At 32.7% G+C, this 15,861-nt stretch overlaps 1 protein-coding gene across 1 annotated transcript in view; it reads right to left on the bottom strand.

Annotated features, from left to right (window-relative positions):
• Nucleotides 1–946: 946 nt before the first annotated feature.
• The window catches only part of CYLC1 (cylicin 1), a 162,645-nt gene continuing 147,730 nt past the window's right edge, over nt 947–15,861 (bottom strand). Inside the window, exons 2-7 of the mRNA XM_035028628.1 lie at nt 9,440–9,480; nt 7,852–7,970; nt 5,043–6,259; nt 4,442–4,976; nt 3,232–3,281; nt 947–1,034 (exon numbers count right to left, since the gene is read on the bottom strand). Coding sequence (XP_034884519.1) covers nt 947–1,034; nt 3,232–3,281; nt 4,442–4,976; nt 5,043–6,259; nt 7,852–7,970; nt 9,440–9,480 — 2,050 coding nt within the window. The remainder of the gene's footprint in view (nt 1,035–3,231; nt 3,282–4,441; nt 4,977–5,042; nt 6,260–7,851; nt 7,971–9,439; nt 9,481–15,861) is intronic.

Below are 15,861 nucleotides of genomic sequence, written 5' to 3'. Positions count from 1 at the left end.
AACAAAAAATATACCCCACCAAATGAGGGAAGATATTTGCAAATCATATATCTGATAAAGGGTTAATATCCAAAATATGTAAACAACTTATACAACTCAACATCAAAAAATAATCTGATTAAAAATAGGCAGAAGTCATGCACAGACATTTTCCAAGGAAGACCTACAGATGGTGAAAAGAAACATGTAAAGATGCTCAACATCACTAATCATCAGGGAAATGTAAATCAAAACAACAGTGAGATATCACCTCACACTTGTCAGAATGGCTAAAATCAAAAAGATAAGAAATAACAAATTTTGGTGAAGATGTGGAGAAAAAGGAATCCTTGTGCACTGTGTATGGGAATGCAAATTGTTGCATCTAATGTGGAAAACAATAGGGATATTTCTCAAAAATTAAAATAGAATTACTATGGGATTCAGTAATTCCACTACTTGGTATTTCCCATAGAAAACAAAAACACTAATTTAAAAGATATATGTACCCCAATGTTTATTGCAGCATTGTTTACGTTATTCAAGATATGGTACCATCCCAAGTGTCCTTTGATTAATGAAAAGAACTAGTATATTTATACAATGGAATATTACTCAGCCATAAAAAAAGAAATGAAATCTTCCCATTTGTAACAACATGGATGGACCTAGAGCGTATAACGCTAAATGAAATAAGTCAATCAGAGAAACACAAATACCATATGTTTCGCTCATATGTGGAATTTAAAAAACAGAAAAAAATGGATAAAAACAGATCCTTAAATATAGAGAATAAACTGGTAGTTTTCAGAGGTGAGGTGGGGGGATGGGTGAAATAAGTGAAGGGGATTAAGAGTACACTTATCTTGATGAGTACTGAGAAAATATAGAATTTTTAAATCATTATATTGTATACCTGGAACTAATATAACACTGTATGTTAATTATACTTGAATTATTTTTTTTTTCATTCATGGTTCTGAATCATGGCATGCTTTACCAACATAATTTCAAAAGTGAATTCTTTTAATCCAGGAATATAAACAGAGGTGACCCTGAAACATGGCATTAGCCTTATGATTCTGTTATGAGAATCACTAAGATTCAGGAGTGGTAAGAGTATGGTTCTTTGAGCCTATACTAAAAGAGACCTAAGACCCATTAACACAGTTTGCTCATAAATTCCCCAGACAGGAATGAGAAATTATATATATATATATCCTTTTGAGACTTCCACTTAGAATGCACGGTTCCCTTTTGTGACTCCTCACCCCCTTTTAATATGCCTTGTTTTTGTTCATTTTGTAGGAGTAGAAATGCTTGGAAAAACATGTCAGAAAGTCCATTAGTGTCATATGATCTGCAGCTCTTTAAAGAAACCATATTCTTAACCAATCAAATATATCCTATGTGCTGCTTTTGGAACTGTGAATACAGGAGTGAAAAAACAAATAAAGCTCACTGCCTGTATGGAGCCTAAATTCTTATTGTGAATACAATTAATGAACAATGAATAAATATGGAGTTTAAGATAAAGATGCATTCTATGAAGAGAAATAAATAGGATTCAGGCTTAGGAAACTGACTGGACACTTGCTGGGGAAGACGATAACATAAGATATGGTAACCAGGGAAGGCTTCTCTGAAGAGACAATTTAGCCTGACATAATACATGGGGAGAATGTTTAGTCAGGAAAAGATCTGTGGAGCAACAGTCCAAGCAGAAGAAACAGCATACATAATGCCTTGGAAAAACAAAACAAAACAAAACAAAAAACAATCTTGGTGCTTATGAGAAACAAACAAAAAAAATGCTAGTTTGGCTAAATTATGTAAGAAAAGTGGAAAAGTGGTACAAAATGAGGGTGGAAAATAGGTATGGTCTAGATAATGTAGGCATTGAAAACCAAGGTAAGAAGTTTGAGCTTTATTCTGAAGGTAATGGGGAACTACTGGAGTGTTTGAAGCAGGAGAGAATAGAGATAGCAAGACTACTTAGAAACTCTTGCAGTATTTCAAGAAAGATGATGATTGAAACTGTTAAAGTAGTAGTAGTTGAGATGCAGAGATGTGGACAGATTCAGGATATATTTTGGAGGTAAAGTAAAGAAGTTTTACTGATTGATCATATGTGGGGGATGAGGAAATGGATAGAATCACAGATGATATCCAGGTTTTAAAAGATCAAGTGGGTATTTACTAAAATGGAAAAGACTGGGGAGGTATAGATTTTGGAATGGGTTGAGAGTTGTTATGTTACTTTTGAGATGCTTAGCAGAATTCACACTGAACATTTCAAGTACGTGGTTAGATAAAGGAATTTACACTTCAATGGAAAGATCAGAGCTAAGCATATTAATTTTGAAGTAATTAAAACATAGATGATATTTAAAGCCATTGGATTAGATGGATTTACCAAGAGAGGGTTGTAGATAGAAAAGGTCAGGAACCAAGTCTTAGATCATTGCAACATCAAAGATGAGGAAGAGGGGGATACAATAAAGGTGGCAGAAACTACCAGTAAGTAGGAAGAAAACAGGATAGTAGAGTCCTAGAAATCAAGTAAAGTACATATTTTTATTTATTTATTTATTTTTATTTTTTTTAAAGATTTTATTTATTTATTTGAGAGAGAGAGAATGAGAGACAGAGAGCATGAGAGGGAGGAAGGTCAGAGGGAGAAGCAGACTCCCCGCCGAGCAGGGAGCCCGATGCGGGACTTGATCCCGGGACTCCAGGATCATGACCTGAGCCGAAGACAGTCGCTTAACCAACTGAGCCACCCAGGCGCCCCAAGTAAAGTACATATTTTTAGAAGGAGAGAGGTTATTTTAAATGATGTTGCATTGTAGAATAAGATGAGAGAGGAGAAACAAATGGATGTGGCCACAAGAAGGTATTTAGTAAATCTTGAAAAGAGCAGTTTCAGTAGAGTGATAGAGAAGGAAAAGCCTGACTATATGGTAGTTACGCATATGGAAGCTTATTAAAGAGACTTTGTCTGAATGTAAAAAAGCCCATAACTTACCCTGAAAGGTTTTCTTTTATAATTAAAATCAATCCATGTCCCCAACCTGTTTTCTTATATTTTACTTATTTTTTTCATAAACACTTCTCATGGAAAATAATCCAGCTACTTGGGGGTCTTTCTTTTCCTTTGCCTTAAAATTTATCCACCAATACATCCTCATTTCTTGTAAAGCTTGTTGCCCTAATGGCTACTCATCCATTGATTCAGCCCCTAAGACTTACCATTTAGCAATAACGTCATTAATCAGCTTTGGACTTAAAGTCCAGACTTTCTGACAGAAATGAAAAAAAAGATATCTAAATAAAAATAGAAAAATATATGAAGAGAAAAATGGATATATATACATAAAATTTTATTATAAACCAAGGATAGAAAAAAACTTGGAATAAAAAGTAAAGGGAGATCCCCATGAGATTAGAAGAGGAAGTAGAAGCCCCTTGAGAAGAAATAAGCCTAAAAGAACAGGGAGGAAGAGGGGGAAGGGAGGAATTTAATTAACATGAGAAGCTCAAGGTTAAGACTCAGCAATATCTACAGAAGCTCTGAATTTAGCAGAACACAGGGCATCAGTCCTGTCATGCTGAGAATTGGCAATAAACACTGTGTGAAAGCAGAGGACACAGAGATTGATGCCCAGAAACCATGCAAATGAATTATGTCACAACCAAAGATCAGAAAGAGCCAGTAAGGGTGGAGAACATGGGGAACAGGAGCCCCTACATTCAAATTGAGATGTCCACCTAAGCTTCCCCTTATAGCCAGATTTTGGAGGAAGGGGAATGAAAGAGGAGATCCTCTGGAGAAAAGAAAAGAAACTAAATTTACAGAGCATTTACTCTCAAAGAGAGCAAATTAACCTGAAAGAGACTGTTATAAACCAGAACGGATCTCGTTACCCCTGGCAAGTTAAATTATTTCCCTGATTATCAGTAAGAATGATGACTTATAAAGAAGTTTAGTTCAGCTATAGATTAAGTAATTTAATTTGCATATTTGAATCCTTGTATGTTATGTTTTTACTGTACTATGTCTGGATTTTGGTTGAGTTTTTACTATATTTAGCAACTTCTTAGGAAATGTCTTTCTATCTCATTAAAATCTGCCCCTATAGAAGTTTTAGTCAATTTTCATTCTTTTATTCCTTCTTAAGAACATTTAACCACTCTTGTAATTGTATTCTCTTTACAAATAATTTTAAATGTTTTCTTAAGTCACAAGCCTGCTCTCTGTTTCAGTCTAAATATTATTAACTTTTTGACATTTGTTTTTCAACTCTTTTGAGTCCTTTTGAATTATTCTTTCTTATCTGTTAGTCCCTAACTTGTCAATATTCCAGTAAAATTGAACTACTCTTAAGGAAAATATAAATTCAACCTTTTAAAATATTTTTCATTTTTAGTCGATTTTTTTCTAAAAACACAGTAAACATACCAAAGGAGCATATCTTGGTTTTAGAGGTGCAGGAGGCATCTTGCACTGACAGAGACGTTTGATCTTGGGTGATGGTAGCAAAGGCTCACAAGGAGGTAGTGGTGGTCTTTCTCTTGATGGAGGAACTCTACCTGTACCTGTTTTTTTTTCTTTTTCTTTGAATGTAGTCTTTTTGGATGACATTTTGAATTCTCTCTTTAATTCCAGTGCTTCCTTCTTTGAATCAGTAGATGTGGCATCTGATTCATCAGCAATTCTCTTTTTAGCCCCAAATTCATATAGTGACTCTTCAGATTCAGCATCTGAACTTTCGAATGTCTCAGGCTTCTTTGAGTCTGTCTTGAAAGATTCATCAGATTCTGTATCAGTAGACTCTATGCCTTTCTTTGCATCCTGTTTCTTGGCATCTTTCTTTGAATCTTTCTTAGTCTTCTTTGAATCATACTTATCCTTCTTTGACTCCCAATCAGATTCAGTTTCAGTAGACTCTTCAGACTTCATTGCAAACTTATTTTTGTCATCTTTCTTTGAATTTCTCTTATCCTTTTTTGAATCCCATTCAGATTCAGTTTCAGTAGACTCTTCAGACTTCATTGAAAACTTATTTTTGTCATCTTTCTTTGAATTTCTCTTATCCTTTTTTTCAACTTTTTTATCCTTTTTTGAATCCCATTCAGATTCAGAATCAGCATCAGTAGACACTACATCCTTCTTGGCATCCTTTTTCTTGTCATCTTTTTTTGAATCTTTCTTTTCCTTCTTTTCATCTTTCTTCCAATTCTTTGTCTCCAATTCAGACTCAGTTTCGGCATCAGTAGACACTGCATCCTTCTTTGTATCCTTTTTCTTGTCACTTTTCTTTGAATCTTTCTTAGCCTTCTTTGAATCTTTCTTTGCATCCTTTGAGTCTTCAGATTCTGCATCACTAGTCTCTGTGTCTTTTTTTGCATCTTTTTTCTTGTCACTTTTCTTTGAATCTTTCTTAGCCTTCTTTGGCTCTTTCTTTGCATCCTGTGAGTCTGCAGATTCTTCATCAGTAGACTCTGTGTCTTTCTTTGCATCCTTCTTCTTCTCTTTCTTTGGACCTTTCTTATCTTTCTTTGCATCTTTCTTTGCATCTTTTGAGTCTACAGATTCAGCATCAGAGCTTTTCTTTGCATCCTTTTTTGTGTCCTTCTTTGAAGGCTTCTTTGAATTATTCTGAGAGTAATTCTTTAACCCCATATCACATTTCATAGATTCAGCACCAGACTCCTCTAAATACAGTATGAAATCCATATTTGAACTATTTTTTGGACAAGTCTGTGATTTGGCATCAGAATTGTTCTTTGAGTCTTTAGAATCCTTCTTTGCACATATAAATTCGTTATCTGTCTCCTTGGAATTCTTCAAATCTCTCTTATCTTTTTTTGGATACATTGAGACAGCTTTAAAATCACTGGATTCTGGGTTTATTTCTAATTTGGACTTTGAATCCTTAGATAGTTCACTTTTACGTGATAATTTTGATGGAGTTTTATCTGCTTTATTTCCTCTTTTAAGTTTCTCATCATTTATCATTTTAGATTCTATAGTTGTTTCATGTGGGCCTTTGTTTTTCTTGGAATTTCTCTGCAAAGTTCTTCCTTTTTTGTCATCTTTGGACTTTTTAGAGTCTCCATTTTCTGTATGGGCTTTAAGAGTATAAGGATTTCTGAATGGAGCCTGTCTCCTGACAGTTAAATAAACAGATGGCCTTTGGGAAATTTTTTTTAAAGAATGCCTTATCCTTATATAAACTGGCTTCTGAACTTCTTCTAATTTTTTTTTGTCGTGTCTCTGAAAAGATTAGTTAGAATAATGATAAATGTTTTTAAATAAGTTATATCTTTTTAATATTGAAACATAAAAATTGTCTAGTTTTTCATTAACCATCTACTTAAAATGGAAAAAAAAATAGTTTCAACATTCTATGTGTGTTCTGTATGTGAGATAACTCCATATTAGAAACCAAATGACTTTAAACCTTAGGATTTTCTCAATGACTTATATAGAGATTGGAGCAAGCCCACAGTGATCCATGACATTTAAGGGCCCATCCTCACCATTGATAGTGGATTCCTTTTCTTTTCTTTTTTTTTTTTAAAGATTTTATTTATTTATTTGACAGAGAGAGAGATAGCGAGAGCAGGAACACAAGCAGGGGGAGTGGGAGAGTGAAAAGCACGCTTCCCGTCGAGCAGGGAGCCCGATGTGGGACTCGATCCCAGGACCCTGGGATCATGACCTGAGCCGAAGGCAGACGCTTAACGACTGAGCCACCCAGGCACCCGATAGTGGATTCCTTTTCAATCCCTATATGGGATAGATCTTTTGAATCATTTTGTGCACCTTTCATCCCCAAGTTAGCTCAGAAGTAAGCTGATGCCCTTGTAGTTTGTCATGACGATTCTTGTAATAACTGTAGGCTTCAGGCCTTGGTCTGATTTTTATTCCTGCTTTCAACATCTCTGATCAAATCAAGAGCCTGAGAGCCCTGATGTGAATTATTTCTCAAAACAAGGACATAAAATGAAACAAATATCTGATCCTATTAATTTGAGTAGCGGTAGTAAAATTTTTTAAAGTCTCAACCCCAAATCTGTCAAATCTGGACACATATACTAATTTTGCACTTATCTTTTATAGTCCTTTATTCATTAGGGACATCACCAGTCAATGAAATGGTCATATAGAATTAAAGGAGGACCATGAAGAGAAGCATGAAACTTGGATCACTACAGATGTAATGAATGACACTTGAATAAATGCATTGACTGTAACTCTGCTTTGGGTGATGCTTTTAAAACTCATTTTGATATTACGATGGGTGATATCAGATCTCATTTAAATCACAGTAGTTAAAATAACACAAAGAGTAGGAATGGAAAATAGAGAAAGATTTGATGTTTCCTTTCAAACATCTCCATCATCTTCTCTATTTGTAAGCTAGTTTTTCCTTTTCCTTATTAATAAGATAATGGCACTTAATAAAAGAGGTAGAGAGTTTGAATGTCCCAGTATCTAGTATCCTGAGTGCCAGATTAAAGAAAATGGAGAGGCCCTGAAACCTCATAAACATTGGTTCATATTCTAAGATTCAGTTTAGATGTTTTTGCAACTGGTAAACATTTCCTGAGAGATCCCACTAGTTGCAGCATTAGGTTCTGTAGCTTACATAGCCTAATAGCTATATAATGCTTTTGAAAAGGAGAATTATGTATAAATAAAATTTATCTGAAACAGATGGGGTAATCTGTTGTACAGGGAATTATAAATTTAAAAATATCTGCTTCCAAAAGGAAGTAAAATTCAAATTACATATTTTTAAATTTATATTTATATATTAAATAATCTTAGATTTAGTTAAAAATGACATTTTCAATACTTACAGGAACTGAGATTTGTGATTCTGAAGGTCTTGATCTCTTTTTTCTACCTGGCTGGAGTGGTTTGGGAAATGTCAAAGTAAAATAATCTTGATTCCATAATTTTCTGCTTGATTCATTGACTAAAATGAGTGAGGAAAATGAACAATTTGCAATTAATAGACTTTTATCAGCACTGAAATATTCTTGAGTAAGAAATATATTGTTTAAGATAAATTATAACTTAAAATATAGCTTTCCCCTCTCGAGTCTATAGTTTATTTGCATATCAGTTAGGGAAAATAAAAGCTGATTTCTTCATTTAGGGCTAAATTATGTGTAAACTTACATTTGTAATTTTATTTTCTAGATTAAACTAGTTTTCACAATTTTCACTTAAATCATAATAGTTAAAATAATACAAACAGTAGGAATGGAAAACAGAGAAAGATTTGATGTTTCCTTTCAAACATCTCTATTTTGGTTTTTCTTTATGTCATTTTGGTTCTGTGGCAGACAATATGTCTTCTATAACCCCATGATAGCACAATGCAGAGCGTAGTCAGTAAAGTCTCTATTGATTAAATCTAATAATTTATTTTAGTGCTCCTCTGACCTCAATGACATCTAAGCCACAGAAATTAAGGCTACAAACCCAAATCCTGATTTTAGTTCAGGGAACCCTATTTAAAGAATGGCATATACACCTTTGAAGACATCCAGAATAAAGTGATCATACTATGTGGAAGTTCTAACATCAAAAGAAGAAATGATGAGATAACTCAGAATAGTTCTCCTGGAGATAAGGAGACTAATGAGAGATGTGATCACTACATTCAAATATTTAAAGAACTGTTATATGAAAGTGTAGTAGCAATAGTAATAACAGAATAGCTGCAACTGCTAACACTTATATAGTGCTTACTATTTCTCAGACTGTTTTAAGCACATTTAATTATCACAGCAACCCTTTGAATTAGATATAATTTATAATTGCTTCCATTTTATAGATGTACAAAAATGAAGCACTGAGAGAAGTTAAATTGCTTGCCAAAAATCATAAAGTGAAAGAGCTGAGATTCAAAGACAGATAGTTTGGCTCAGAGTCCGTGCTATTAATCACAATGTTAGAGAATTCTATGTATTTCCTAAGAGGAGGACTAGATCCAGTGGGTAAAATTTGTACCAGTGCAGGCAGATATCAGCTCAATATATAAGGAGAACTTTCCTTAAATTGTAGCTGTTCAACAAAATAAAATGTCCACTTTCATCATTTTGACTATTTTTTCTCTACTTTGAGTTTTATAATTGTGGATTTTAAATAAAAGGAAAACTTATGCAATTAAGGTTGGTTTTTATAATGAGGAAGAACAAACTATTTCCTTTAAAATAGCTAGTACAAACCCACATCAAGGTCAGAAATATTTTAAACACACACACATTCCAACATACATACACATATACACATACATATAGGTTCTTTTAAATATTAAGAAAAAAATCAGGGCACTTTATGGTGTATAACATTGAACTGAAGATACTAGTCCTTTGTCCCTAAAATACTTTTAAATATAATCTAAATAATATTGAACTTTAAAGACTCAATTCTTACTTGATATGGAATTATCATTTGTTCTGATGTTTATTTCTTGCCTGTTAAAAAAAAGTTTCAATTAAAATTTTCTAGTTAATAATAACTAATAATAGTAATATGTCAATAATAACATAATATAATTTATAATATGATACAATATAATATACGAGTGAGAATGCCTGGTATCAAAAAGACAAAAAATAAGTGTGAGGATGTGGAGAAAGTAAACACTTGAACACTGTTGATAGGAATGTAAACTGCTGCAACTACTGTGGAAAACAGTATAGAGGTTCCTTCAAAAACTAAAAATAGAAGTACCATAAGATGCAGTAATTCCACTTTTGGATATTTACTTGAGGAAAACAAAAAGATTAATTAAAATAGATATATGAACCATTATGTTTACTGCAGCATTATTTATAATAGCTAAGATATGGAAGTAACCCAACTGTCCATCCATAGATGAATGGCTAAAGAAGATGTAGTATATATATAATGGAATATTACTCAACCATAAAAAAAAAAATAAACCTTGCCATTTGCAGCAACATGGATGGACCTAGAAGGTATTATGCAAAGTAAAATAAGTCAGATAAAGAAATAAAAAATGCTATATGATTTTACTTATATGTGGAATCAAGAAAAAAAAAAACAATGAATAAACAAAAATAGAAACAGACTCTTAAGTACAGAGAACAAGCTGGTGGTTGCCAGAGGCGAAGAGGGTGGCAGGATGAACAAAATAAGTAAAGAGGATTAAGAGGTACAAAATTTCCATTTTAAATAAATAACAGGGATGAGATGTATAGCACAGGGAATATAGTCAATAATATTTTAATAATGTACTATACTGACAGATGATAACTGCACTTACTGTGGTGAGCACTGCATAATATGTAGAATTGTTAAATCACTATGTTCTACATCCGAAACTAATATAATATTGTATGTCAACTATACTTCAATAAAAAAGTAACATAAATTTTAAAACATGCCAAAATACTATATATTTCCTATGTATTATTTGATATCATAATAAATAGAGTTTGTATTATAAACATTAATAAACATATAACAAAAATATTTTTAATTTATACTATGGGTAAAAATAATAATATTGTTAATAGGACTTCCATTGTAACACTTTGAGGATTTTTTTAGTGTAGTTGATGCAATTTTACATTAGTTTCAGTTGTACAACATAGTGATTTCACAAGTTTATACATTATGTTATGTTCACAAGTGTAGCTTTCATCTGTTCCAATACATTACTTTTACAATATAATTATTATCCTTATGCTATGCCTTTTATTCCCATGACTGTCAACTATCAGTTCCCTGTATTTATAGGTCTGATTCTGCTTTTTGTTTGTGAATTTATTTTTTGAGATTCCACATATAAGTGAAATTATATGGCATTTAACTCTCAGCCTGATTTATTTCACTTAGCATAACCCATGCTGTCTAAAATGGCAAGATCTCATCCTTTCTTATGGTTGCATAATATTCCAGTCCGTGTGTGTGTGTGTGTGTGTGTGTGTGTGTAACATCTCTATCACCTATCTATCATCTATCATCTACTATCTATCTATCTATCTATCATCTATCATCTACCTATCTATCTATCTATCATCATCTATCATCATCATTTATCTATCATCTATCATCATCTATCTATCTATCTATCTATCTATCATCTATCTATCTATCATCTATCTATCTATCTATCTATCTATCTATCTATCTATCTATCTATCTATCTATCTATCTATCTAATCTTGACTTAGGGGACATATCTAGAGAAATTTTGCTATGGTTGATGTCAGAGAAATTATTGTCTGTGTTTTCTTCTAGGATTTTTATGGTTTCAGGTCTCACATTTAGGTCTTTAATCCATTACAAGTTTATTTTTGTGTTTGCTGTTAATAGGTGGTCCAGTAACATTCTTTTACATTTAGCTGTCCAGTATTTCCAGCACTGTTTATTGAAGAGACTTTCTTTTGCCTATTGTATATTTCTGCCCTTTTTGTTATTTCTGGGCTCTATATTTTTTACATTGATATATATCTATTTTTGTGTTAATACTATATTGTTTTGATTACTAAAGATTTGTGGTGTATCTTGAAATCTGGAATTGTACTATCTCTAGCTTTGTTATTTTTTTTCTCAAGATTGTTTTGGCTCTTTGGAGTCTTTTATAGTTCCATACAAATTTTAGTATTAATTTGTTCTAGTACTGTGAAAAATGTTGGCATTTTGATAGGGATTTCCTTAACCTGTAGATTACTTTGAGTAGTGTGGACATTTTAACAATATTGGTTCTTCCATCCATTAGCATAAAATATCTTCCCATTTGTGTCATCTTCATTATCTTTCATCAATGTTTTATAGATTTCAGAGTACTGTCTTTCACCTTCTTGATTAAGTTTATTTTTAGATATTTTATAATTTGGGGTGAAAATGTAATTGCTTTTTTTCTTAATATCTCTTCCTACTACTTTGTTACTAGTGTTTAGAAATGTTACTGATTTTTGGGTATTTTGTATCCTGCAACTTTACTGAACACATTTATCAGTTCTAGTAGTTTTTTGATGGAATCTTTCAGATTTTTATTCTATATTCATGTCATTTCCAAATAGTGAGAATTTAACGTCTTTACCAATATGAATGCCTCTTATTTCTTTTTCTTGTCTGATTGCTGTGGATAACACTTCAAAACTATGCTAAATAAAAGTAGTGAAGGTAGACATTTATGTCTAATTTCTGATCTTAGAGCAAAAGCTGTTAGTTTTCACCTTTCAGTATGATAGCTGTGCATTTTTCACATATGGCTTTTATTATGTTGAGATATGTTCCCTCTAAACCCACCTTGTTGAGAGATTTTGTCATGAATGTATGTCGTACTTTGTCAACTGCTTTTTTTTTTTGCATCTATTGAAATGATCATATGATTTTTTTCCTTTGTTTTGTTGATGTGGTATATTATGTTGATTGATTTACAAATATTCAACCACCCTTGCATACCCAAAATAAATTTGGGTATACCCATTTGATTGTGGTGACTGATCTTTTTATGCATTTTTTAATGCAATTTGCTAATATTTTGGTCGGAATTTTTGCTTCTGTGTTCACTAGGTAAATAGACCTGCAGTTTTCTTTTTGTAAGTGTCTTTGGTTTTGGTATCAGTATAATTCTAGCCTGGTAGAATGTATTTGGATGTTTTCCTCCTTTTTCTATTTTTTAGGGTATTTTGAGACTAGGTATTAAATCTTCTTCAAAGGTTTGGTATAATTCACCTGTGAAGCCATCTAGCCCAGGACTTTTATTTCTTGGTAGTTTTTTTTTTATTACTGACTCAATTTCACTACTAGAAATTGGTCTGTTCAGATTTTCTATTTCTTTCTGATTTGGTTTTAAAAGATTGTTTCTAAGAATTTATCCATGTCTTCTAGGTTGTCTAATTTGTTGATACATAAATTTTTGTAGTATTCAATTATAATTCTTTGTATTTCTCTTGTGTCGCTTGTTACTTCTCTCTAAATTCTTATTTTATTTATTTGGGTCCTTTCTCTCTTTTTTTTTTCCTCGATGAGTCTGGCTAAGAATTTATCAATTTTGTTTACCTTTTCAAAGAACTAGCTCTTGGGGGGGGGCGCCTGGGTGGCTCAGTTGGTTAAGCGACTGCCTTCGGCTCAGGTCATGATCCTGGAGTCCCTGGATCGAGTCCCGCATCGGGCTCCCTGCTCGGTGGGGAGTCTGCTTCTCACTCTGACCCTCCTCCCTCTCATGCTCTCTGTCTCTCATTCTCTCTCTCTCAAATAAATAAATAAAATCTTAAAAAAAAAAAAAAAAGAACTAGCTCTCGGTTTCATTGATTTTTTTTTTTTTTTTTTTTTTTTTTTAGTTTCTATGCCATTTATTTCCTCTGACGATTATTATTTCTTTCCTTTTACTCACCTTGGGATTTTTTGTTGTTGTTTTTCTAGTTCCTTTATATGTAAAGTTAAGTTGTTTATGTGAGCTTTTTCTTGTTTGTTCAGATAGGCCTGTATCCCAATATATTTCCTACTTTGAAGTGATTGCACTGTGTCCCAAAGATTTTGTGTTTTCATTTTCATTTGTCTCCATTTATTTATTTTTTAGTTCTTCTTTGACTGCTTGATTAACTCATTGGTTCTTTAGTGTCATGTTGTTTAGTCTCCATGTATTCATGTTTGTGGTTATTCTAGTCTTTTCTCTTGTGATAGATTTCTAGTTTCATACTGTTGTGATTGGAAAAGATGTATGGTATGATTTCAATTTCTTAAATTTATTGAGACTTGTTTTGTGTCCTAACATGTGACCTGTTCTGGAGAATGTTCCATGCAAACTTGAAAAGAATGGGGCACCTGCGTGGCTCAGTTGGTTAAGCGACTGCCTTTGGCTCATGTCATTATCCTGGAGTCACAGGATCGAGTCTCGCATCGGGCTCCCTGCTCGGCAGGGAGTCTGCTTCTCCCTCTGACCCTCCTCCCTCTCATGCTCTCTGTCTCTCATCCTCTCTCTCTCAAATAAATAAATAAAATCTTTAAAAAAAAACTTGAAAAGGATGAATATTCTATTGTTTTTGGATGGAATGTTTTGTATATACCTCTTATGTTGATCTTGTCCAATGTGTCATTCAAAAACATATTTTCTTTGTTGATTTTCTGCCCAGATGATCTACCTATTGATGTAAATGGGTTGTAAAGTCCCTTACTATCATTGTGTTGCCATCAATTTTTCCCTTTATTTCTGTTAATATTTATGTATTTAGGTAGTCCAGTGTTGGATCTGTAGATATTTATAATTGTTACAACCTCCTGTTGGAGTATCATTATGTAACGTATCATTATGTAATGCCTTTCTTTGTCTCTTGTTAACAGTAATAAATAAATCATTTTTTCTGACTTCAGTATTGCTGCCATGTTTTTTTTTTTTTGCTTCCATTTGCATAGTATATGATTTTTTTTAATCCCTTCACTTTCAGTCTCTTTATCTGTAGGTCTGAAGTCTATCTCTTGTCAACAGAATATATATAGATTTTTTTTTTAATCCATTCCACCATCCTATGTCTTTGATTAAATAATTTAGGCCATTTACTTTTATTTTATTTTTATTGTTTCTAAAGATTTTATTTATTTATTTGACAAAGAGAGACACAGCAAGAGAGGGAACACAAGCAGGGGGAGTGGGAGAGGGAGAAGCAGACTTCCCACCGAGCACGGACCCCAATGCGGGGTTTGATCCCAGGACTCTGGGATCATGACCTGAGCCGAAGGCAGATGCTTAACCGACTGAGCCACCCAGGCTCCCCTAGGCCATTTACTTTTAAAGTAATTCTTGATATGTACTTATTGTCATTTTGTTAATTGTTTTCTGGTTGTCTTTGTAATTCTTCTTTGTTCCTTTCTTCTTCTCTTGTTCTCTTTCTTTTTATTCCTAGTTTTTATTTGTTACATTTCCTTCTCTTTGTTTTTTTATACATCTATCATAGGTTTTGGGTTTGTGTTTACTATAAGGTTCGTATATAATATCCTATGTAAATAACTATATTAATTGTTTTTTCATTTAAGTTCAAAGACATTTTAAGAAACCAATTTCTTTTTCTTTTTTCTCTTCTTTTTTACTCCTTCCTCCATGTTTTATATATATGTACATAGTCATATACATATAATAGTCATTTATATATTATATATAGTCTTTTTTTACTTTTTTTAGTAATTTTCTTATCTCTAATTAGGACTATTTTTTTTTTCACTTAAAAAGTCCCTTTATCATTTTTTATATAACTGGTTTAGTGGTGATAAGCTGTTTTATTTTTTGTTTGTGAAATTCTTTATCTCTCAATCAAATCTGAATAACCTTGTCAGGTACAGTATTCTTGGTTGTAGGTATTTCTTTTCAGTGCTTTGAATATATCATTGCATTCCCTTCTGGCCTGAAAAGATTCTGCTGAAGCCTTATATGTTTTCCCTCATAGGTAATTTTTTGCTTTTCTCTTACTCCTTTAAGGTTCTGTATCTTTAACTTCTGACATTTTAATTATTTTTGTCATGGTGTGGACATCTTTGGGTTCATCTTGCGTGAAATTCTCAGTGCTTCTTGGACTTCGATGTTTATTTCCTTCCCTGTGTTAGGAGATTTTTCAGTAATATTTCTTTCAATATTTTTCTATCCCTTTCCCTCTCTTCTTCTGGGGATTCTATAATGTATTTGTTCCCTTGATGTTGTCCAAGAGATCCCTTAACCTATCTTCAAATTTCATTTTTTCTTTCTCTTTTAGTCATTCAGTTTGAATGTTTTACATTACCTTATGTTCCAAATCATTGGTACATTCTTGTATATCTACTGATCTGCTGCTGATTCCATCTAGTCTTTGTGTGTGTGTGTTTTTTTTTAATTTCAGTTATCATATTCT

Source organism: Mirounga leonina, unplaced genomic scaffold, assembly GCF_011800145.1.
Source record: "Mirounga leonina isolate KUSES-001 unplaced genomic scaffold, KU_Mleo_1.0 Mir_204, whole genome shotgun sequence".
NCBI lineage: Eukaryota > Metazoa > Chordata > Mammalia > Carnivora > Phocidae > Mirounga > Mirounga leonina.
This window is presented reverse-complemented; position numbering and strand designations above follow the sequence as displayed.